Source organism: Oryctolagus cuniculus, chromosome 20 (genome assembly GCF_964237555.1).
Source record: "Oryctolagus cuniculus chromosome 20, mOryCun1.1, whole genome shotgun sequence".
Taxonomy (NCBI): Eukaryota; Metazoa; Chordata; class Mammalia; order Lagomorpha; family Leporidae; genus Oryctolagus; species Oryctolagus cuniculus.
Genome location: NC_091451.1, coordinates 15,836,025 through 15,860,471, shown reverse-complemented (window position 1 = coordinate 15,860,471; position 24,447 = coordinate 15,836,025). Strand labels below are relative to the sequence as shown.

Below are 24,447 nucleotides of genomic sequence, written 5' to 3'. Positions count from 1 at the left end.
GCCAGCTACCGTCCCCTACCCCGCACCTGTAACACTGCTTCTCTCTCTCTCCTTCTTTCCCCCTCCTCTCACCCCCTCCCTTGATTTCTAAATTATCACTCAGGCCCTCTTGTCCAAGCCTCTAGGAAACACAACTACCCAAGCAGTTGCAACCTCTCATTCCAAGCATGGTCAGGCTAAGATGAGCCCAAAATCAAAACCACATTTTTGAAAAGAATAGTTTTTAAAAATTTCTCTCAACTCTAAATTACACCTAGAAGAGAAGGGTGAAGGGAGTCCTCTCCCTAGGACACATGGCTATTATAAACATTATAAATGTCCTAGTTTTGGGGTCGGTGCTATGGCACAGAGGGTTAAAGCCCCAGCCTATGGTGCAGGTACTTATCCTGGTCTCCCATGGGGTGCAGGGCCCAAGCACTTGGGCCATCCTCCACTACACTCCCTGGCCACAGCAGAGAGCTGGTACTTATCCTGGCACCATATGGGTGCCAGTTAAAGTCCTGGCTACTCCACTTCTGATCCAGCTCCCTGATAATGCTCCCGGGAAAGCTACAGAAGATAGCCCAAGTCCTTGGGCCCCTGTACCCACATGGGAGACCCAGAAGAAATCCCTGGCTCCTGGCTTTGGATCAGCTCAGCTCCAGCCACTGCGGCCATATAGGGAGTGAACCAGTGGATGGAAAATCTCTCTCTCTCTCTCTCTCTCTCTCTCTCAATCTCTCTCTGTAACTCTGTCAAATAAATAAAATAAATCTTTAAAAAAAACATTATGCTGGCCAGCGCCACGGCTCACTAGGCTAATCCTCTGCCTTGCAGCGCCGGCACACCAGGTTCTAGTCCCGGTCAGGGCGCCGGATTCTGTCCCGGTTGCCCCTCTTCCAGGCCAGCTCTCTGCTGTGGCCAGGGAGTGTAGTGGAGGATGGCCCAAGTGCTTGGGCCCTGCACCCCATGGGAGACCAGGATAAGTACCTGGCTCCTGCCATCAGATCAGCGCAGTGCGCCGGCCGCAGTGCACCGGCCGTGGCGGCCATTGGAGGGTGAACCAACGGCAAAAAGGAAGACCTTTCTCTCTGTTCTCTCTGTCTTCTCTCTTTCTCACTGTCCACTTTGCCTGTAAAAAAAAAAAAAAAAAAAAAAAAACACACACAACATTATGCTATGAGGAAAGACCCCATGTTATAAGAATATATAAATAAATATCCTAGTTTCCGTTTTCTGTAAAAACTCCTTCAGCCCATGATTGGAGGGTAGGACCCCCATTCTGACTTCCCCAGTAGCAAGACTTGGCCACGTTCCCCTACCTGTAGTCACTACCACGCCATAGCCCAGGGCTCCCCCAGGAGAACGCAGGCTGCGGCTGGACAGCTGGCTCCGGCGGGCTGAGGCGGAGCAGCGCAGCAGGACCTGCGAGCCGGCAGCCCCCAGACCCGACCTTTTCAAGCCCAGACCACAGCAGATATGGCCCAAGATGCCCGGGGGATGCCTGAAACCCCAGATAGCACCCATCTCAGTACAGACCATGTTTCGCCCATGCTACGTCCAGGGACTTCCAAAACTCATGGAAAAATGAAACTAAAAGATAAGCTTAGTTTGGTGCAAAAAAACAAAAACAAAACAAAACAAAACACCACCCAGTGACATCCACGTGGGCCACCGGCTGGAGATGCCTGGTGACTCAGCTCCGCGCTGGAAGCCGTCATCTCTGATTCTGTGGGCTTGACGGTTTCGGGGGCCCCAGGGAAGCGGCCCCACGCGGTGTCGCTCAGCACCGGGTCTCCACAGGGCAGGACTTCCTTCCTAGGTTAGGACTGACGACCACTCCGCCACCCTTGCATCCTGGCTGTTTCCACCAGGCGGCTCCGTGGGCGCTCACGTTGCTACGACACGCGCTGGGTTTCCAAGATGGCTGCCTTCTTCTGCCCCAGATGCAGGAGGCTTGACAGCTGCGCTCAGAGCCTAGCGCCCCGCCCTAAATCCACACCCAGCGGTGCTGGCGATGGCCGCTGAGGGGGCCTGGGCCTGTCCTCGTGGTGGCAGCCCTGGCTGAGGCCGATGCTGGGGGACCAGCTGCCCGTCCCTGCCCAGCGGCTGGCAACTCCTCTGCTCCCTCCCAGGGCCCCCTCCCCCACCCGCCTCCCCTCTGGCTTCCTAACTGGAAGTCTCACCGGGATGCAGCTCCTGCCTGCCTCTTCCATCCCATCACTACCACCCTCCTCCTCCTCTCCCCCTCCCCCACCCCGTTCCTGCCCCGTCCCGGCCCCACCCCCAGCCATACTGAGCTGAGAGGTGCTCTTTCTTAGAGCCACTAGTTCCTTCCTCCTTCCTGAAAGGGCCTTCTTCCTCCTTTGACTGGTTGAGCCCCCGCTGTGCTTCAACACTCAGCTCTGCTGGCACCTCCTCCAGGAAGACTTCTCTGATTCCTCCAGACTGTTAGAAAGCCGCTCTCCAGTCTTCCACCTCCGTCCTAGCACTCTCCACAAGGTTTGGAGGTATAGAGCACGGTCTAGCGTCCCCACTTGGATGCTTTCCTTGAAGGCAGGGACGTGTATATCCCTGGGCACTGAGTCCGGATCCCAGTACTTAGAACATCGCACATCCCTGTGAGGTGCCAAGTGGACGCAGGCACGCAGGCAGCTGACCTGACGGCCCAACCAGCGACCCCAGCGGTGCTGGTTCCGAGGAAGCGTGTGCGTGGCGGCTGCACGTCAGGACGGCCTCACTCCTGAACGAAGTTTGACTTGGCTTTGGGAGAGACCAGAGCCCTTGGGACTGTCAGGAGCCCAGAGAGGCAGCTAGCCCCTGGCTTCTCAGAAGAGAAGAAAGTCACTACGGGCTTTGAACTCTCCCCCACCCCCACCCCCCCTGTCCCCATCAGGTGCCCCGCACCCTTCCTCCTATGCAGGGCTCACACTCTAACACATCCCTCTTCTGAGACCAAACAGCTGGAACTTTCCAGACAACTCTGCAAGGCAGGTAACTGAAAGCTGGAGTCACAAAGCTCCCAAAGGCTCCGGAAAAGGGAGGAGCTGGAAGGTGAGACAGAGCCATGGGGACACAGTTCCAGGAAAACACCAGACTTCCGGCTCTTCCCTACGCAGTCCTCCCTGCTCTCCCATCAGCAAAGTCAAGGGCCCCCACACTCCCTACTAGGCCCAGTCCTGCTCACATTCTCACCTCCCACCTCCAGTGGGCGCTGCTGAGTTAATGGCCTGAACCATGTCGGTGGTGAGAGCGTCCAGGAGGCTGGTGATAAACTCCAGTTTCTTCTCTTCTGGACAGCCTAAAAGATAAAATGAGTTTGAAGACAGACGCCAGGCAAATAATCAAAGAAAACAGCTTTCTCAACTACCATCCGTTCCCAGACCTCTGCAAGTCCTTCTTGTCCAGCCAAATCCACTTTTAGGATTTGTTTACTGCTCAGATGATTCTTATAAACCTCCCTAATTCCTCCACCCCCGGGGGACCAAATGGATAATAATGCTTTAAATTTTCTTCCAGTCCACACATTTTGGCTGAGAACCAACTCAGACGCTACGTTCAAAACTGCGGATACAACAGTGAACAATACACAGGGTCCTTGTCCTTGTGAAGTTCACAAGATTTTGGGGGCTCACTCAGAAGGGCAGGCAGTCCTCCTAGAGTATTAAAAATGCCACTCAAGAAGTAGGAACTAAGTGCTATGGATGCACAACTAGGGGTTGGAGCGGGCACTGTGGCCCAGAAGGTTAAGCCGTTGCTTTCGATGCCAGCATCCCATATCAGAGTGCTGGTTTGAGTCCTGGCTACTCTGCTTCTGATCCAGCTGCCTGCCATTGCACCTGGGAAGGCTGTGGAAGATGCCCAAGCACTTGGGCCCCTGCCATTCATGTGGCAGATCTGGATGGAGTTCCAGGCTCCTGGCTTCAACCTGGTCCAGACCTGGCTGTTGCAGCCATCTGGGTAGTGAACTAGTAGGTGGAAGGTATCTGTGTCTTTATCTATTTCTCTATCTATCTTATCTACCCTATCACCTATCTACCCCATCATCTAACTCTATTTATTTATTTATTTTTTTTTTTTTTTGACAGGCAGAGTGGACAGTGAGAGAGAGACAGAGAGAGAAAGGTCTTCCCTTGCCGCTGGTCCACCCTCCAATGGCCACCGCTGCAGCCGGCGCACCGCGCTGATCCTGGCAGGAGCCAGGAGCCAGGTGCTTTTCCTGGTCTCCCATGGGGTGCAGGGCCCAAGCACCTGGGCCATCCTCCACTGCACTCCCTGGCCATAGCAGAGAGCTGGCCTGGAAGAGGGGCAACCGGGACAGAATCCGGTGCCCCGACCGGGACTAGAACCCGGTGTGCCGGCGCCGCAAGGTGGAGGATTAGCCTATTGAGCCACGGCGCCGGCTTAACTCTATTTATTGATCTCTCTCTTTTGTGCCATTTTCCAATGAATAAAGAAATCTTAAAAAAGAAAAAAAATAAAGAATTCCCAAGGGTAGATGACTTACAGAGACCTTCACTTTGTCCAAAAACCTCCTCTTTTTGTCGCTACCCTCCCCACCCAGCATGGACTACCATTACAGAGGCTCCCTTGTAAATACTCCAAGTCCTTTGTTCTCCTTGTCCTCACTGCACTACTCCAGCAAGCACAGATGGGCCTCCTGGTGCACAGGCCTTTTCCATGTCCACCCCCACACAGCTGAGCATTGCCAGGGAAAACACCATGGCACAACTGGGTATATGGGTGTCCTCAGAAATTCACGCTCACCGGTACAAGTGTACCCTCAACATGGCCCACAGTCCTCTCTGCACCAGTAGTTTGTTCTCTTCTCTTTCCAAACACTCCAGGTGTCAGGTTAAACACACTTGTCAGAGAAGCCATGAAATACAAGGTGGCCTCTCGCTCACGTCCTCACAGTCCTTGGCTGTCCTCTGTCAGAGGCTCATCAGAGCTATTTACACCAGGGCACTTCAAAAAATTTTTGTGGGAAAATGGAAATAAAATATATGTGTATTTTTGTGCAAAAAAAAATTGAAATCCATGCACAGAGTGTTCTTCAAAGAGTTCATGGAAAATACGTATGATGGAAAACTGTTCATGAACTTCAAATCTTCAGGGACTGGCATGTGGCACAGCAGGTTAAGCCTCTGCCTGTGATGCCGGCATCTTATATGAGCACCCATTCAAGTCCTGGCTACTCTGCTTTAGATCCAGCACCCTGCTAATGCGTCTGCAACAGCAGCAGCAGATGGTCCAGGTACTTGGGTCTCTGCCACCCAAGTGGGAGACATGGATTGAATTCCTGGCTCCTGGCATCAGCCTCGCCCAGTCACTGCCATTGTGACCATTTGGGAAGTGAATCACCAGATAGAAGATCTCTTTCTCCGTCTCTTCTTTTCTCTCTCTGACTCTGCCTTTCAAATCAATCAAATAAGTAATTTTTTTTTTTTTAAGATTGATTGATTGATTTGAAAGGCAGAGTCAGAGAGAGAGAGAGAGAGGTCTTCCATCCGCTGGTTCACTCCCCAAATGGCCATAGCGGCTGGAGTTGAGCCAATATGAAGCTAGGAGCTTCTTCTGGGTCTCCCATCGGGTGCAGGGACCCAAAGACTTGGGTCATCCTCCACTGCTTTCCTAGGCCATAGCAGAGGGCTGGATTGGAAGTGGAACAGTCGAGACTCGAACCCTCACCTATATGGGATACAGGCACTGCAGACAGCAGCTTTACGTCCTACGCCATAGTACCGGCCCCTCAAATGAGTCTTTAAAAAAATAAATTTCAAATCTTCTTTTGCACCAAAATAAATCTCTCTTAATTGTAAGAACAAACACTTTCATGTGTCCTAGTGTATGGATGGATTCATTTATTTGTATGTAATCTGTCTCCCTCACTCTGTAAGCCTAACGCCGATACAGCTCAGTAGATTAAACCCAGTGCCAGGCACAAAGCAGAGTCTCAGCTCACACCGGTGGAGGGGGTGACTAGAGGGAGGTGCCCTGGCCTCCACGACTGTGCTCCTGTGACAGGGAGGCTTCTACCACGTCGTGAGGAAACCCTCTGACTCCAGGACTCACCACTCTCAGTTCCCCCTCTGGAGCCCTGATGTGTATGGAAAGGGGCTCTAGTTCCCACCAGCACTGCTGCAAATCTGTGTGCAGTAAAGACTCGGAGATTCTAAGGCCCTCATCTCTAGTAATCTTACTGTCACTTGCAGGCAGAGGTCGCCACAAAGAAGGAAAAGCCCAGCACCCGGTCATTAGGAGGTCCTGAGTCTTCCTGTGTGTCTTAGGTCCCCGGTCACCCCTTTGGCCGTCCTATGTCACCAGGGACCATCGTGTAAGTACTCTACAGGGCAAGTGACAGACACTGCCCCACCCACCAGGACAGCCCCTGCCTGTAGGCTATATTCTCTTCACAGTCCTGGAAAAAAGTGATTCCCAGACCTCAGTACTATACCCCACAGGTGGAAAATTACTTAGAATTGCAGAGTCAGCGTTTTAACCCAATGACTGTGGCTTTTTTTTTTAGAAAAATATATTTATTTAAAAGACAGAGGGAGGCTCTCTCTCTCTCTCTCACTGTCCACTATGCCTGTCAAAAAAAAAAAAAAAAAAAAAAGACAGAGGGAGGGAAAAGAGAGGAGGAGGAGAGAGAGAGAATCTTCCATCCACTGGTTCACTCCCCAATGCCTGCAATGATTGGGGCTGGACCAGACTGAAGCCAGAAGCCATGAACTCCATAAGGGTCTCTCACATGGGTGCAGGGGCCCAAGCACTTGGGCCACTTTCTCCTGCTTTCCTAGGCTCATTAGCAGGGGGCTGCATTGGAAGTGGAGCAGCTGGAACTCAAACCTGTGCTCCAGTAGTTGGGTGCTGGTGTTGCAAGCAGCAGTGTAACCCAGCTGTACTACAACACTGGCCCCAGTGACTACATTTTAAAGATAAAGAGGCCAGAGCAAGGAAGAGAAGCAACGCACTCAAGCGCATGGGAGAAGCTAGGGACAAATCCCAGAGTACCCAGGATGCAGAGCCCCAGTTCGCTGGCCTGCTCAGCAGTCCCGGCTCCATCTCACAGACCAGGAAGACCGGCAGAGAGCAGCTTCTGCAGGAGGAGTGGGTGCAGGGACAGGCAGAGGCGAAAGCCAAGCAGAGGCCGCGCATCTCCCACCTGGTAGCTCCCTGTCCTTGAAGGGGTCATCCACCTCGGCGCTCTTGGCTCTGGCGTCGCTCTCACAACTGGGCATCACGTAGCTGGGAGGAGAGGGGGAGAGAGAGTTGGGAGGGGCTGGCGACTGAGCCCTGCTCACCCACGGCTGCCCAGTGTTGTCACCAAGCCTGCAGTACCCAGGTCGGCCAGCAAAACCTCCCGTTATTGCCCAGCAGCCACAGACAGCTCCAGCAGAGAGGCTCCCGTTGATGCCACTTTAACCACTCAAGCACAACCATCGTGTCACCTTAGGTCTACACACAGGATCTTTTTTGAAACAGAAAACTGACATTCAGAGGTCAAGTTCTTTTCCAAGGCCCCCAGCAAGGAAGGAGCAGATCTGTGACCAGAATCCACATTCCAGAGTCTTTCTACCAGACCCTCATTTGTTCCCCTACCGTCTCCACTGCCACCAAACCAGGGCAGGGAAGCTGGGAGGTGCCGGAGGGACAAGAAGCTGGCCCGCTTGGCCCAGGACCCAGTCTGAGCTGCAGGACAGGCTCTGCGTGGGCTTACCGTGTGGACGTCCCGGGCAGCGGGCGCCCTGTATCCACCAGCACACACCAGCAGTAGCCAGTAGACTGGTGGCACTGCACCGGCTTATAGAGGCCCCCAGGGGCACACTCCGGAATGACAATGCCCTCGCGGGGATTCTGCCGGGCCTCTTCCAGGGCGCTCTGCCTTTCCTGGTCACAAGAGTGGACTTTCTCTGCAAGAGAACAGACAGCCTGGCCGTGACTCTCACTCCTGCGACTTACCACTGCCGTCTGCTCTGCCCGGCACCCTAAGTACATAGCAAGAACTAGGCCTGGCCCCAGGCAACTGATGGGTTGGCTGGCAAATCAGCAGAGAGCGAGCTGTGTCTCCCACACCAGACAGGTGAGAGGGCTGGATGCCCAGACCCTCTCTGTGGCCACCTCTACTGCCAGCCCTCAGCCTCCCTGCCAACAACAAGCCAGCCAGGGCCTCCTGGGCTGCCCCTTCTTAGAGCAGCAGTTTGCCCTGGGGCTGGAACTTTCTCCCTGCTGTCAGCTTGGTTCCTACCGATGCATGGTCTACGGGCTGCAGGAGAGGCAGGGGCAGGAGCCTGGTTGGCCTGCACAGGAAAGCCCAGGCATGTGGACACTGCCAAGCCTGGACGCAGTAGGACAGAGACAAGGCCACTGGCCTCCTGTACAGGGATGCTCCAGGAGGAGAAGAGGAGGGGCCAAGTCCAGCTCTGCCCCAGTGGGACAAAGTAGGCTGAATGGCATTGATCTGACTCCGCGCTGCATCCATCCAGTGGCAATGAGAACAGGTCCGGGGGCAGGGGACTGCACTCAGGAACGTAGGAGCGCATGAGCATGGCTCAACTGCCACACTTGGTTGCCCCTGAGCCAAGGCCACACCGAAACAGGGCCTTGTGCTAGGCATGGCCAGCCCAAGGGGGCCTCACACCTGCTTGGCCCCTTATCTGAAAATGCCCGTCAACCTGCCTGGCTTTGCTTAATTTGGTGGTGTTGTTTCAAGTATTAAAAATAAGTAGCGCTGGGTTTCTTATTATAAAGAAATTTTTAAAAAGGGAAGTTTCAAAATCCCATAATCCTATCAAAGTTAAACACCATGACTTCCCTAGACTTTCTGCTGTGGACACAAAAGGACAGGTCCAACAGCCCATGGGAAAATGGAGTTAAAGATAAGTTCATTTCAGTGCAAAGTCTTTGAAATCCACACGTAGCTTTTCATAAATGCACTTCCCAGGAACTTTCTGAAGACCGCAGGACACACAGGCACACACAGTAACACACACTTTTTTTTTTTTTTTTTACAATGAAAAAGATCACATCATAAGCTATACTATTACCTTATCTTCATTTAATTAATTCATTTACTTACCATATTGTGACTTTTTAAAAAATATTATTCAGGGGCCAGCGCCGTGGCTCACTTGGCTAATCCTCTACCTGCAGTGCCAGCATCCCATATGGGCACCGGGTTCTAGTCCCGGTTGCTCCTCTTCCAGTCCATCTCTCTGCTGTGGACCGGGAGGGCAGTGGAGGATGTCCCAAGTGCTTGGGCCCTGCACCTGCGTGGGAGACCAGGAGAAGCACCTGGCTCCTGGCTTCAGATTGGCACAGCGCCGGCCGTTGCAGCCATTTGGGGGGTGAACCAATGGAATAAAGACCTTTCTCTCTGTCTCTCTCCCTCACTGTCTAACTGTGTCAAATAAATAAAAAATAAAATAAAATAAAAAATTTAAAAAGATAAAAATATTATTCTACAACTTTGCTCTTGAAATTGACAGGAATCCCAGGGAATTTTTGCAGAGTGTTACAAAAATACCATTCTTGACGCAAGTTCTTGATATCAGCAGCCTGGAGACCCACACCACTCCCTGACAACAGCAGAAAAGATCAAAATCACAGAAACTCAGCTCCACCTTAAAGGACCCTGACTCCTTGAAATAATGGCTCTGCTGGGTTCTTCAAAAAGTTCATAGAAAGTAGAATTAAAATAGGATTTAATTTGGTGTAAAATGTTTGAAATTCACACATGGAGGGGGATCCTTAAAAAGTTCATGGAAATTGTATATTAAGAAAAAAAAGCGGCCGGCGCCGCGGCTCACTAGGCTAATCCTCCGCCTAGCGGCGCCGGCACACCGGGTTCTAGTCCCGGTCAGGGCGCCGGATTCTGTCCCGGTTGCCCCTCTTCCAGGCCAGCTCTCTGCTGTGGCCAGGGAGTGCAGTGGAGGATGGCCCAGGTGCTTGGGCCCTGCACCCCATGGGAGACCAGGAAAAGCACCTGGCTCCTAGCTCCTGCCATCGGATCAGCGCGGTGCGCCGGCCGCAGCGCGCCGGCCGCGGCGGCCATTGGAGGGTGAACCAACGGCAAAAGGAAGACCTTTCTCACCTGTCTCTCTCTCTCACTGTCCACTCTGCCTGTCAAAAAAAAAAAAAAGAAAAAAAGAAAAAAAAGCTATGCATGGATTTCAAAGATTTGTGTCAAAATAAACATTTTTTTTTAAGATTTATTTTATTTCTTTGAAAGACAGAGTTACAGAGAGAAGTAGAGACAGAGAGAGAGGTCTTCCATCTGCTGGTTCACTCCCTAAGATGGCCACATGGCTGGAGCTGCGCCAATCTGAAGCCAGGAGCCAGGAGCTTCTTCTGGGTCTCCCACGCGGGTGCAGGGACCCAAGGACTTGGGCCATCTTCTACTGCTTTCCCAGGCCATAGCAGAGAGCTGGATCGGAAGTGGAGCTGCTGGGACTAGAACCAGCGCCCATATGGGATGCTGGCGCCTTAGGCCAGGGCATTAACCCATTGCGCCACAGCGCCGGCCTCCAAAATAAACATGTTTCAATTCTGTTTTTCCACAAACTTTTGGGGCCACCTCCCGTATAGGAAAAGCACATATGCTTGAACAATCTGCAAGTGTGTGCACAGGGCACAAGGTAGCTCAACGTGGTTTTAGAGAGAAGTCAGATGAAAAAGCCGCTCTTCGTCTCCCAGTCAGGAAGAATACGACAGACAGCAGCCCAGCGATGCTCACTGCGGGGTAAGGCGATACTTCCTCGGGGCACAAACATATTTGAGGGCCAGGGGGCAGGGATGTGTAGCACATTCACTTCTTCTCCTCCTCCTCCTCCTTCTTCTTTTTAGAATTTTTTATTTATTTGAAAGAGTTTCAGAGAAAGGTAGAACCAGAGAGAGAGGGAGAGAGAGGTCTTCTCTTCCACGGCTTTACTCCCCAAATGACCACAATGGCTGGAGCTGGGCTGATCTGATCTGAAGCCAGGAGCCAGGAGCTTCTTCCGGGCCTCCCACGTGGGGGCAGGGGCCCAAGGACTTGGGCCATCTTCTACTGCTTTCCCAGGCCATAGCAGAGAGTTGGATCGGAAGAGGAGCAGCTGGGACTTGAACAGGTGCCCATATGGGATGCTGGCACTGCAGGCTGCGGCTTTAACCTGCTGTGCCACAGCGCTGGCCCCACACATTCACTTCTAAAAGATAGTCTGACTTTGGAAAATGAAAAAATAATCTCTTGTTTTCATAATGGAAGCACACAGAGCTGAACAGAATCCCACTGGCTATAGGAAGGTGAAAAGCATCGGGGTCGGGATTCTGCCCGCAGCCCCAAGTAAGCCCCACCAGAGCAACACTGAGGGGCTGCTCAGGAAAGAGAGAAACAGTGGCAGAGGGGCCCGCAGGAATCTGCCTCAAAGATTCTGACTTCAGCCCCTGGCCAGGGTGGTGCCATGGCAACTTAGAGGTTTTTTCAACAGCTCCCACCAACCCCAATTTGGTAGCCTTATTTTCCTACCTCGTATTTCACCCCATGAAAGAGGAGACAGAAGAGCAAAACCAAAGGAAAACAGCTTCTTACTGGTGCCCACGTTCGGGTAACAACCTCTGACAGGCTTTAAATTAGGACTCTGCAGGCCGACCTTCTCAAGTCGTAAATCAGACTGAGGGCCAGATGCAGAGAGAGAGCAGGGGAGGACACTTCCCGGGGCCCAGCGAGCGATGAACTGACTTCACTCCCCCGGGGGGCCCGCAACCCACCGACACGTGCACCAGGGCCATCCTGGGGGTGCACGTGCTTGGTGTCGGCCCTCCTAATGCAGTTCAGGAAGTCCTTGAAGACTGTTCTGAAATGCTTAAAGTCAGCTTCTGTAAAGTTCTAGAGAGAATATAGTCATAAAAGGATAAAGCTCCCTAATGTGGAAGCATGCTGATCAGCATAGTGTTAGAGAGAAGGCTGAAGGCGGGGCTTATACTTGATGTTAATTTCCCCATTTTGTTCTTTATGAAGCCCTTTAAGAAAGAGACAGGGATGGTTTGTCACAACAGCACCAACCGCTGAGGAGCACACAGTTCGTTTTCCAACAAAGAGAAAATCTCTCTTGCAATCATGTTTACCCTAATAACCACACAAGCAGATTCGTAAAATGTGCCGGGCAAGAGACTAAGGGCTGTACTTGTCTTGTCTCTTTGCCTAGCCGAGATAAACAAGGAAGCTTAACTTGGGAGAGATTCGTGAATTTTCCCAAGTTCACCCAGCAGGAAGAGAGGAGGGCTAAGGATTCCAGTCTAGGGCTTCGGATGGTGAAGCCCAAACTGCTAACCCGAGACGTCATCACCGCTCACCAATCACTGTGGGGGAGACGCACTTACTGTTGCAGGGAGCTCTTTGCAGACTCCCCCAGATCTGCTGTGCTGGGCACAGCCTGGCTGCTTCTTAATTGACGGTTCCCTCCCTGCTGACAGTCTCGTGCCTGAGTGCTTCTCTCTCTTTGCCTCAGAACTGGAAAACTCAAAACCGCATCTGTAACTCTCCCAGCACGAGAAAACTGTAAATTGAGCAACTTAAATAAGCGACCCTTCTTTGGGTATTTACCGTGTGCCAGACTCAGGATGAGGCACGTGTGTTAACTCATTTCAGGCTCGTCGGAAGGCTTTAGGAGACGTGTGGCTGTGATCCTCGCTGAACAGGAGGATGCCAAGACAGATCGGCCAGTTCCATCCAGGTCAGACAGCCACAGGAAGTGGCAGAGCTGGGAGTCTAACCCGCCTCCGGTCTTTACCTCTGCAATATCCTCTCATTGCCATAGGCAAGTCTGACTTTCACTCCGGCCTATATCTTCCTTTACCAGTATGGTGGCTCATTGCAAAATGACCCCAGTGACTGCACCTGACCTCAGGCCCTTGTGTAGACTCCGCCACATTGATTCTGATTTGCTAGGGCCAATGGAACGGCTGAGTGACAATGGGACCAGGCCGAGGTCTGCAGACGCTTGCACTTCCACTTGCACTTTCTTGGAAGCCGTCCTGAGGCCAGCACGAAGAGAAACAGGTGCAACCTGGAGCAGGAGAGGCCACCGAGAAGAAGAGGAGCAGCTCTGCCCACACCCACACCAGCTGCTGATGGGTGCAGGAGGTCATCTTGTGCATTCCAGCCTCACTGATCCTCTACCTGGAGGCATCCAGGAGCGAATCCAGGTAAAACCAATCACGGTCTCCCAGCAACCTCACAGCCACATTAGAAAGAATGAGTCATTCCCATGGTGGGCCAGGAAGCTTTGGGATGGGCGGCCACACAGCAATAGCTAACTGAAACCTCTTCATCAATCTACCCCATGAGTGTCGTCGTGGCCCCTGCAAAGCCCTTCAATCGATTAACCAACTGATTATTCTTGCAGTGCTTCTCCTAAATCAATTATTCATGCAAAAGCTAATCGGTTAGCATCAAGAAGCATAAGCTCATGTGATATATGAGTACCCAGAAGCCAGCCCGTCCTTGGGACTGCTGTCACCCTCTGCCCTTGTCAATCACCCCCCAAATCAATCTGCAAAACCACATCTATCATTTTTCCTAGTGCCAAGAAATCATCTTCCTGGTTGCAAGACAGAGCTGTATTTCAAAGGTCTTGTCCTGACCATCAGTTCAGAGAGGCGGCTCTCTAGACACGGACACACACTGTTACAGCACAGTCACCCTCACCTTAGGAAAGCCTAAGGAAGGAAGCCGGACCATCCACACACTCAGAAGACGCAATCAACTGCAGGGAAGAGGCCAAACCAGGGGCTGTCTGGGGGGAGGGGGCTGGTGTGAGCTTGTGGAGCCACACACACTTGCACACCTGCCCCTGATAATCCTTCCCCTGGAATGGTGCAACAAGCTTCACTCACAAACCTCTGATGGCCTCCGAGAAGAAACACAATAGAAAAAGCATCCTGAGCAAGAAATGCAAGCAACTGCCGCTAGAGAACATATGGTCCGCTGGTCCTCCAACTCCACGTGGCACCGGGTAAGCGGGCCTGTGGTGGAGCAGCAGACAGGAGAGAAACGGTGATGGGGAGCCAGACAGATACAAACCCTGTGTGCAGGCCCAGGGCCTGGGTCCTCACACACTCCACCAAAACAGGCCAGCGTGGAGAATGGCTGACTGCTGCGGCTGGCCTGGGCCCCTGTGCCTCTCCATTCCGCCTGGTAATTAGGAACAAATAGGAGATGGAGAACCTAATCCTCAATTAATGCCCAGACTTTATCCTTCTGTCCTGGGGATCTGTCCTCCTTCATCATCTTTTTCTTTACCTTTTTTTTTTTTTTTTTTTTAGCAAAAGCAGCCAACAAACATAAACATCACAAGATTTGAGTTTGAGCTGCTTGGGCTGGTCTTTCTTTCTGATGGCTGCTTCTAGTTCAGGGAACTGCTGGGGTCTGGTGCAGGCATTTGGCACAGCAGTTAAGACGTCCACATCCCATCTCAGAGTGCCTGAGGCCAAGTCCAGGCTCCACTCTCCATTCCAGATTCCTGCTAATGCACACACTGAGATGCAGCCGGTGACAGCGCCAAGTGCCACCCAAATGACCATTGGATTAAGTTCCAGCTTTGGCCTGGCTTTGTCCCAACTATTGTGAGCATTTGGGGACTGAACCAGAAGATGGAAGCTCGCTCGCTCTATCTCTCTCTTTCTCTCTCCCTCAAATAAAAAGAAAATAAATAACATTTTTTCCAAAAGAAAAGAAAAGCCAAAGTCCTGGTAAACTAATGCCCAAGCACCTGAAAAATGCTGTCAGTTACTACTGGGCCAGTCACGGTGTGAACTTTTTGAAGCAAGGGGATGGGAACCTCACAATTCTGGGGGCAGGAGGTGAGAAGGGTGGAGGGAAAAAAGTAATGGTTAGGGCAGGTCTGTATCACCCAGAGAAAGAGGACCAATAGGAAATATGTAAGAGGTTACTTCAAAGTATTCATGGGAAAAGGCAATTTAAAAATAATGTACATTTTCTATGAACTTATTCAGTTATTTGAGACAGAAAGAGACACAGAGGGAGGCAGAAAAAGAGAAACAAAGAAGGCTCCACTTGTTGGTTCACTCCTCAGATGCTTACAGCATCCAGTTCCAGGGGCCAGGACTAGACTGAGGCCAAAGCCAGGAGCCGGGAACAGAATCCAGGTCTCCTTCACGAGTGGCAGAAACTCACTTACTTGAGCTGTCACTGCTGCCTTCCCTGGTCTGCATTAGCAGGAAGCTGGAGTCAGAAGCTAGAGCTGGGAATCAAACCCAGGCATTCTGATATGGGATGCAGGCATCCTAAGTGCTAAGCTAAATGTGTGCTCCTTCCACAAGCTTTTTGAAATCCCCATGTGTGGGGGGTGGGGAGGGGTGGGGAAGGGTGTATAATAGTCTCCCACTTAGCCACAGTCTTATTTTCAGCAATATCCATTATCCATGGTCAACTATGGCTTGAAAATATTAAATGGAAAATGTTAGAAATAAACAATTCGAAGTTTTAAATTGCTGTTCTGAGTAGTGTGATCAACTCTCATGTCATATCCCTTGGGACATGGACCTTGTATGCCTTGTTTCACATCCCACAGCAGTAGAAAGGGACTGCATTCACATAACTTTTATTACAGTATCCTGCTGTAATTGTTCTATTTTATTATGTTACAGTTGCTACTCTCTTATGGTGCCTAATTTATAAATTAGACTTAACCATGTGTATGGATGTAGAGGAAAAAACATAATGTGTACAGGATTTGGTCCTAACCACAGTTTCAGGCACCCATTGGGCACTTGGAATGTATCCCCTTGTGGATAAAAACGGACTTCCGAATGTTTGTGCATGAACACATACATACAGAGAGAAAGAGAGAGAGAAAGAGAGAGAGAAAGATTTTATGAAATTGGCTCAAGTGGTTGTGGGCACTGTCAATCCTGAAATGTATGGGGCACGCAAGGAGGCTGGAAATTCAGGTAGAAGTGATGGGCAGCCTAGTCCAGAATCAGCAGGGGAGGGCAGCCATCTGCAAAGTCAAGCAAGAATTCTACGTGAGATTCGGAGGTAGAATTCCTACTTCTTTGGGAAACCTCAATCTTTGCTCTGAATCCCTTCAGCTGTTTAGATGAGGCCTTCCCACACTGCAGAATGCAATGTTTAAGTTTGCTCAGTTTACGCTCTACATAGGTGTTGAAATCTTGCACTGTGCCCCATAAAAATACACAAGTAAAACATGGTAATCAAACATTTTCATTAAAAATTTTCTTTAAAAATTTGATATTGACTGTAAATGCTTGCCTGTCTACAGTCAACCTCCACAACAAAATCTAGATTCATGTTTGACCATAAAACTGGGCACAGTAGCCAAGTCAAGTTGACACATAAAATGGCGCACAGGATAAACTAGGGCAAGCAAAAGGCCAGTGTCTCAGAGAACTGTGTGCGGAAGAGCTGAGAAGCATCATGGGCCATAAAAATGTGGGCTGGGTGGACGCCCGGATGAATGAGGCAATCTCCCCAGAGAAAGAAGCTCTCCTAGAGGAAGCTGTGTTGGCATTAAGGGCAGTCCAGGCCCCCCAGACAAGTTGCTTGCAGTATAGACAAAGAAGTGGGGAGCTGACAAGTCTCAAGACGGAGTCCTGAGGGAGAGGGAGCCCAAAGCAGGAATCAGAGGAACAAAAGAGGTTGGGACCCAGGAGGAGGAAAATAAGATCTGGGGTCTTGGTGGACCTAGGTTCTCACCATGGCTGTTACTGGGTGTGCACTCAATGCTGGTGCCATGTCAGGCAGCAGAGAGAACAGAAAAAGCTCTATAAACATATAGCAAGCAGAAAGAACTAGCCATGAGCTCTCAATCAACCCCCATGCAAAGCCTTCCTTCATCCCTGAAGCTTTCCCCAAGAACCCACACCCTGGAGTGATCCAAGGAGCAGTGAGACCCCTGCTGAGCACCAGTGCCCCTCCCACATCTCTCCCCTTGGCCTTGACTTCACTGGACTGTCCACTCCTGAGAGCCAGGAATCTGTCACATCTCTCCCAATCCTTTGCCACACACCCATCCCTGGCACCCAGCTCCCAACTCACAGGAGAACCAAGGAATCTTGGGGATCAAGGATCCATTAAGAGTATTTAATCCAAGCATCCCACTATGCGGTCCCACCTACAGAATTCTATTCTAATCTGATGCCTCAGAGATGGGGCTGTCCACAGCCAAACAGATTCTCATATGATGGGAATGAGACCATAGGGGCTGGGAAAACAATATCTCTCCCCTTGACTCATCCTGGGAAATGCTACACACTCAACCCTCAGACCATGAAGCATTAGATTTTCCTAGGGGAAAAAAATCAATAAAGGTTTACCCAGCCTGAAAAGTGAGAGGCACTGATATGTTTCATGGCAAAAGGATTCATCCCACTGGGCCAAGATCATTAAAGGAACCACCAGGGTTCTGTCACCTTCAATAACCCTGACACCCCTTCAAATACTTCCTACCCACCTAGCGTCTTACCAGAAACAAGTGAAATGCTCAAAGAAAACCCCAGACAACAAACTGTGTGTTAAAAAACAGCCTTCCTACACCACAATATGAAACTAGAGGCATAGGCATGGTGCGGCTTCTGCTCAGGATTCTCCTAGTCCGTGCAGGTGTGCCTGCCTCTGCAAGCAGCTGGTATCTAAACCTTTCCGGAACTGCTGGACGGCTGCAAATTTGGTGGAAAAATTGCAGAAGCAAAGGAGGGAAAGGCAGGGCCGAGTTTCGGGGAATGGAGTTGGCTGTCTGGGCAGGGCAAGCACAGGGAGAGGAGATGCGGGGCTCCAGCAAGGGCCCTGCTGGAGTGAGTAATCTCCGGGAGTGATTTATGGGACACCACTGTGCAGGCGCTTTCTGTGTGCTTAGCTCCATGGGGTTTTTAGCACCTATGGTTTCAAGCCAACTATGTGAATCGGTTATTTTTCTTGCTTGTGGATTTTGCACTTTTTCACAGGAGGGAATAAGTGGCCCCCAGAGACTCATATGTCCAGCCCCTAGTCTGCCAGGCCGGCTCTGCCCTTCCACACGGACTTCTCCTCATGCACAGCACTGGGCACCACGTGGCCGCAGGCAATTCCAGAGTCTCAGCGTCCACGTGACTCAAAGTCATTCAAGAACCCCTCAGGGGGAGGAGGGCCCACACGAGCCTCTGCCCGGCATACAACTGACCCTAGAAGGAAAGACCCAGAAGCGAGGGCCTGCCGGGGCTGGGCAAAGCGAAAGTCGCTGGCAGATGCAACAGGCCCTGGAATCGTGCTCAGGTGTGTGTCCAGTTGAGGAGGGGTGGGGAGAATCGGTGCAAATTTTAAAGGCAACCTCAGCCCCCAGGCGTAACCTACAAGAGGACCTTGGAGAACTCCCTGGAGAAGGCATTCCTTTTGACTGACTGCCTGGCCAGAGAAGAGCTGTCTGCAGTCCCAGCCCAGATGGGGAGGAGAGGCTGGCGCTCTGCGGGATGGCTGTTTCCCATTGCCAGCTGGAACCGAGGGCCGCACAGGGAAGATGTTCCTGGAACTGGGGTGGATAAGGGATACCTGGGCTTGCTTGCCCAGGCTGCAGCCACAGTCAGTGCCTGTCACTCCTATTTCTGCACACTCCACCCACGGGTCTGGCACAATGGAGGCTTCTGCCACCATTTCACAGAAGTCAACAGCCCTCAGAAGAGAGGCATGTAGCATGGCAATCAAGAGAATGCACGAGGGCCAATGCTGTGGCATAGCACACTAAACTGCCACCTGTGACAATGGCATCCCATGTGGGCACCAGTTCAAGTCCCAGCTGCTCCACCTCCAACTCACCTCCCTGATAATGGGAAGATGGCCCAAGTCCTTGGGACCCTGCACCCACATGGGAGACCTGGATGAAGCTCTTAGCTCCTGGCTTTCCCATGGCCCAGGCCTGGCCATAGCAACTATTTAGGGAGTAAGCCAGTGGATGAAAGATTCTGTGTGTGTGTCTGTCTGTCTGTCTGTCTCTCTCTGTAATTCTGCCTCTTAAATAAATAAATAAATCTTTAAAAAAAAAAAAAAAGAGCATGTGATTTGGTGGTCACTGACCCAGGCTTTAGAGTTACTTATCCCCGGTTAGCTCTGTGACTTTGGCCAGTTAATTTAACTTCTTTGTTTTTTTTTGTTTTGTTTTTTGTTTTTTGTTTTTTTTTGACAGACAGAGTGGACAGTGAGAGAGAGAGACAGAGAGAAAGATCTTCCTTTGCCGTTGGTTCACCCTCCAATGGCTGCCGCAGCCGGCACGCTGCGGCCGGCGCACCATGCTGCTCGGATGGCAGGAGCCAGGTACTTCTCCTGGTCTCCCATGGGGTGCAGGGCCCAAGGACTTGGGCCATCCTCCACTGCACTCCCTGGCCACAGCAGAGAGCTGACCTGGAAAAGGGGCAACCGGGACAGAATCTGGCGCCCCAGCCGGGACTAGAACCTGGTGTGCTGGCGCCGCAAGGCGGAGGATTAGCCTAGTGAGCCGCGGCGCTGGCTTTTTTTTTTTTTTTTTTAAGATTTATTTATTTTACTTGAAAGTCAGAGTTATACACAGAGAAGGAGAGGCAGAGAGAGAGAGAGAGAGAGAGGTCTTCCATCCGCTGGTTCACTCCCCAGCTGGCCGCAACAGCTGGAGCTGCGCCCATCTGAAGCCAGGAGTCAGGAGCTTCTTCCAGGTCTCTCATGTGGGTGCAGGGGCCCAAGCACTTGGGCCATCTTCTGCTGCTTTCCCAGGCCATAGCAGAGAGCTGGATTGGAAGTGGAGCAGCCGGGTCTCGAACCGGCGCCCATATGGGATGCCTACACTGCAGGCAGCAGCCTTACCGTTATGCCACAGCGCCAGCCCCTAATTTAACTTCTTGAAATCCTACATTCCTTCCTTGAAGAACAGGATAACCTTAGCACATTCTTCATGGGGTCATTGTGAAAATTAAATGAAATAGCTTGGGGATATTTGTAAAACCCCATGGAAAACAGAAGTAAAAAGTAAGGTATATTTAGGGGCAGGTGTTGTGGCTCAGCAGGTTAAGATGTCACTAGGGACGTCCACATTCCGTATCAGAGTACTGGTGTGAGTCCTGGTTACTCCGCACTTCTGGTCCAGCTTCCTGCTAATGTACTTCGAAGGAAGTGGAAGATGGCCCAAGTGCTTGGGGTCCCTGTCACCCATGTGTGAGACACAGATGGAGTTCCAGGCTCCTGGATGCAGCCTGGTCCAGCCCTGGCTGTTGCTGCCATTTGGGGAGTGAACCAGCACATGGAAGATCTCTCTCTGTCTTTCCTGCTCTGTCACTCTGCCTTTCAAATATATAAATGAACAATTTTTTAAAAAAATATAAGCTTATTTTTGTGCAAAAAAATTTAATATTATATAGATGATGGGGCCGGCGCTGTGGCTTAATGGGTAAAGCTACCGCCTGCAGTGCCGCCATCCCATATGGGCACTGGTTCGAGTTCCGGCTGCTCCTCTTCCAATCCAGCTCTCTGCTGTGGCCTGGAAAAGCAGTAGAAGATGGCCCAAGTCCTTGGGCCCCTGCACCCACATGGAAAGACCCAGAGGAAGCTCCTGGCTCCTGGCTTCAGATTGGCACATCTCCAGCCATTGTGGCCAACTGGGGCATGAACCAGCGGATGGAAGACCTCTCTCTCTCTCTCTCTCTCTCTCTCTGCCTCTCCTTCTCTCTGTGTGTGTAACTCTTTCAAATAAATAAATAAATCTTTTTAAAAAATCATATAGATGAGAGGTCTCCCAAAAGTTCATGAAATGTATATTATGAAAAAAACTGCATGGGTTTCAATTTTATTTTGCAAAAAAATGAACTTATCTTTTAATCACATTTTTAACAAGCTTTTTGGAGTACCCTTGTACATACAAAGCATTTAACCTGGGGCCATAGTAAGCAGATAAATCACTTCTATGGTGATTAACTGGTCCTAGGGAGCAGTGTCCTCAACAAATGTAAAGTCAATCCAGTGCTCCTGACCTCTCCCTGTGAATGACTGTTCTCTACTGGCCCACAATGACTCACACCTAGATATAGATATAGATATAGATATAGATATAGATATAGATATAGATATAGATATATAGACATAGACATAGACATAGACATATAGACATAAACTAAGAATCAGACTTCTCTTTACAACCATTGTGCCAGAAAACCAAAATAATGCCAATGATAAAATATTTCTGTCCCTGGGGCCAGGGCAGTGGCTCATTTGGTTGATCCTCCGCATGTGGCGCCAGCATCCCATATGGACACCGGGTTCTAGTCCCGGCTGTTCCTCTTCCAGTCCAGCTCTCTGCTGTGGCCTTGGAAGGCAGTGGAGGGTGGCCCAAGTGCTTGGGCCCTGCACCCACATGGGAGACCAGGAGGAAGCACCTGGCTCCTGGCTTTGGATCGGCGCAGCGCACCGGCCGTAGCATCCATTTGGGAAGTGAACCAACGGAAGGAAGACCTTTCTCTCTGTCTCTCTCTCTCTCTCTCACTGTCATGACTCTGCCTGTCAAATAGAAAAAATATATTTCTGTCCCGGGTATGGCACTTCCCCTGCCCTCCCCCCACTCTGCCCCACGTCGCTTCCTTTGGTATACCACTGCCCGACGGGCAGCCCCTTCCTTAGATATGCCTTATTGCTTTCCTGGACCCGCCTGGTTCCATATAGACCCTGACACATAAAAGCTGTTGATGCACCTGCATGACTGTGTACAAAAACCTCAGCAGGCTGGTTCCCATTGAACTTTAAGATCCTACATGACCCCCAGTCCCTTCTCACTCTAATGGCCCACAACCTGCCAACTAGACAGGATCAGGTGCCCCTCCCCACAGCTCAGGGGCCAAACTGCAACTTAGTTTCCCAAGACTCACTGCAACCAGGAAGGGGCCGAGTCAAGGGCAAGCCTGCCTCAGGCTTCCAGGCTCCCCTCCTACCTCATGCCTCTCTCCAGCGTTGCTATGCGATCTGTGAGCCCCACCTAACCTGTGTGTCTCAGAGGCCCCATCTTCAGAGCAAAACGAACACCAGCCAGCCCACATCCCCGGCACTGGCTGCGCGGCTACTCACAGGGGTGTTTGCATTTGGCACTGTAAATAGGGCAAGTTATTGGGATGAAGTGTCATGGGTGAGGCGGTGTGAGGGAAAATTACAAACCTATCAGCCTGAACACTGTCTCTCTGCAGCACCTAAAATGGTCATGCATGGCTCGCCACGGTCTGCGGGGGTGACCACTTCCCTCTCAGGCAGAGCTGAGCACCTAGGGGCCAAGGAGAGGAAGATATAAACACTGTAGAGAATTGTCCTCCAGGCTGGACTGGCCCAAGAGTGCATGGAGGCATTTTTCTTTTTAACATTTCCTCCAAAGCATCGCTGACTCATACCCACTCGGGGTTCCCATCTCTGCTGACTCACACCATTAAGTGAGTAGATACAAACCTTCCTCCAAAAAGAATAGGAAATGCCTCACAACATTTTTGCCATGACTGGTACTGAGAAACAGTCCTCTTTCTAGCTTTTCTCGGTAACTCCCTTGACCTTGGCCCAGAAGGGTCTGTACTTTAAGGAGCAAGAGCTGATCAACAAAAATTCAAATGAGAAGGGAGACAAAGACACAGGGGGTGAGATGGAACAGATAAGCAGAGCTTCAGAAAGCTCGCGGAAAATGTGTTTCATGAAAAAAAAATTATGCATGGATTTCAAAATCCTTTTGCACCGAAATAAACTTACATGAGCTTTTTCAAGTACCTTTGTATTTTTAAGTTTGTCAAAATAAAGAATCATACTCCACTCTCTAGACCAATGTTGCAAGTGTGAGTGTGTTTATAAGATGGATGGCCCACTTCCAAATTCATTTTGCAAAGAAACACAGGATGAAGGCCCTCAGAGCAAAACAGAGACTGCCTTTGGCTTCTAGCAAACATTACAATACATGAGCAGGACCTTAAGAGGTTTATTTTTTAATTATTTATTTATTTGAAAGGCAGACTGATAAAGAGAGAGAGGCAGAGACAGAAAGAGAGAGAGAGAGAGAGATCTTCAATCCACTGGTTCACTCCCTCAATGGCCATAGTGGTCAAGGGTGGGCCAGGCTGAAGCCAGGAGCCAAGAACTCCATGCATGGATGGAAGTGGCCCAAATGCTTGGGTCATCATTTGTGTCTTCCCAGGTGCATTCAGGGAGCTGGATGGAAAGCACAGCAGCTGGGACTCGAACTGGCACTCTGGTACGGGACGCTGGCACCACAGGCAGCAGCCTGACCTGCTGTGCCACAACGCCGGTCCTGATCTTCAGATGTTTTACAGCAGAGGCCCTAAGAGAAATATTAGGAGGCGTGGTTTTGCCATCAAATACCAAAAGGTGTACAAGTCCAGAAGCCCCAAAGGCAGGATCATGCAGTCACCTATCACTCGTGCCACCTTTGCAGACAGACAACACAGCAAAGGAGCCAGGCAACTGGGAAAGCTAATTTTACAGTCAAGTCAAATGGACTGTGAGGCTAAGCTCTTGGGGGCCTCTAAACACATTGGCTGCTCCTCTTGGCAAAGGAAACGTTTGAGAAAGAGCAAGGCCTTCGTTGCCTCGGAGAGAGTCACAGAGATGATCACTTGTTCCCAGCCCAACTCTACCGGCCACTATTGGCCAAGGCACCTGCATAGGATACACGGGCAAGACACTCAGAAGGTCAGTTACAGAAATAAACATCCAGGGTTTGTTTTCATATAGATATTTTAAACACACACAAGCCCAGGCCCGTCCTCAGCTGCTAACGTTGCTGTATTACTCATTCTTCCTTCCAATCACGTCATGTACAAGAGTCCAGGTGGCTGTGGGGTATTTGCTTACGACGGCTACCGCTGGTTTCCTTGTGAGCTGTTTATTTTTCCAGGCCTCAGGTCATTACATCAGCTCGTGGTTTCTAGGCGGGCCTAGACTGCTGGACTGGGGGTGGGGATCCAGCCAGGAGATGCTGTTGCCTCACTGACCCCCAAGTCTCAATCCTAGCTGCTGTCCCGACAGGAACACTCCTGGATGAGGGAGGGGCATCCAAACGGTGGCCAAGGGGGTTAGGGCTAGAATATCAAGGCCTGACAGAGGCTGGTAGAGACAGGGACAGGGACGATGCCTTGGGCAAGCAGAGACTCTAACAGACGAGAAGACAGGTTGTCATTTTCATGGCAGAACTCCTAAGAAACCAATTTCCGTCTTGTGTCCCCTCTGATGGCTCTGTCTGCAGGGAGCACAACTGTTCCATTTTTAAAGAGATCTATTTTTTTGAAAGGCAGAATGACAGGGGCAGGAGAGAGAGAGAGAGATCTTCTACTCACTGGCTCATTTCCCGAATGGCTGCAACGAGGGCTGGGCGAGGCTAAAATCAGGAGCCAGGAGCTCCTTCATCCAGACTCCCATGTAGGTGGCAGAGGCCTAAAGTACTTGGGTCATCTTCCACTGCCTTACAGGTGTAT

At 50.9% G+C, this 24,447-nt stretch overlaps 1 protein-coding gene across 3 annotated transcripts in view; it reads right to left on the bottom strand.

Annotated features, from left to right (window-relative positions):
- Positions 1 to 24,447, bottom strand: part of SMOC1 (SPARC related modular calcium binding 1) — a 172,362-nt gene that overhangs the window by 14,830 nt on the left and 133,085 nt on the right. For all 3 annotated transcript variants that reach the window (XM_008248569.4, XM_008248570.4, XM_008248571.4), the window contains exons 8-10: positions 7,703 to 7,895; positions 7,148 to 7,230; positions 3,175 to 3,280 (exon numbers count right to left, since the gene is read on the bottom strand). In XM_008248569.4, the coding sequence (XP_008246791.2) occupies positions 3,175 to 3,280; positions 7,148 to 7,230; positions 7,703 to 7,895 (382 nt within the window). The remainder of the gene's footprint in view (positions 1 to 3,174; positions 3,281 to 7,147; positions 7,231 to 7,702; positions 7,896 to 24,447) is intronic.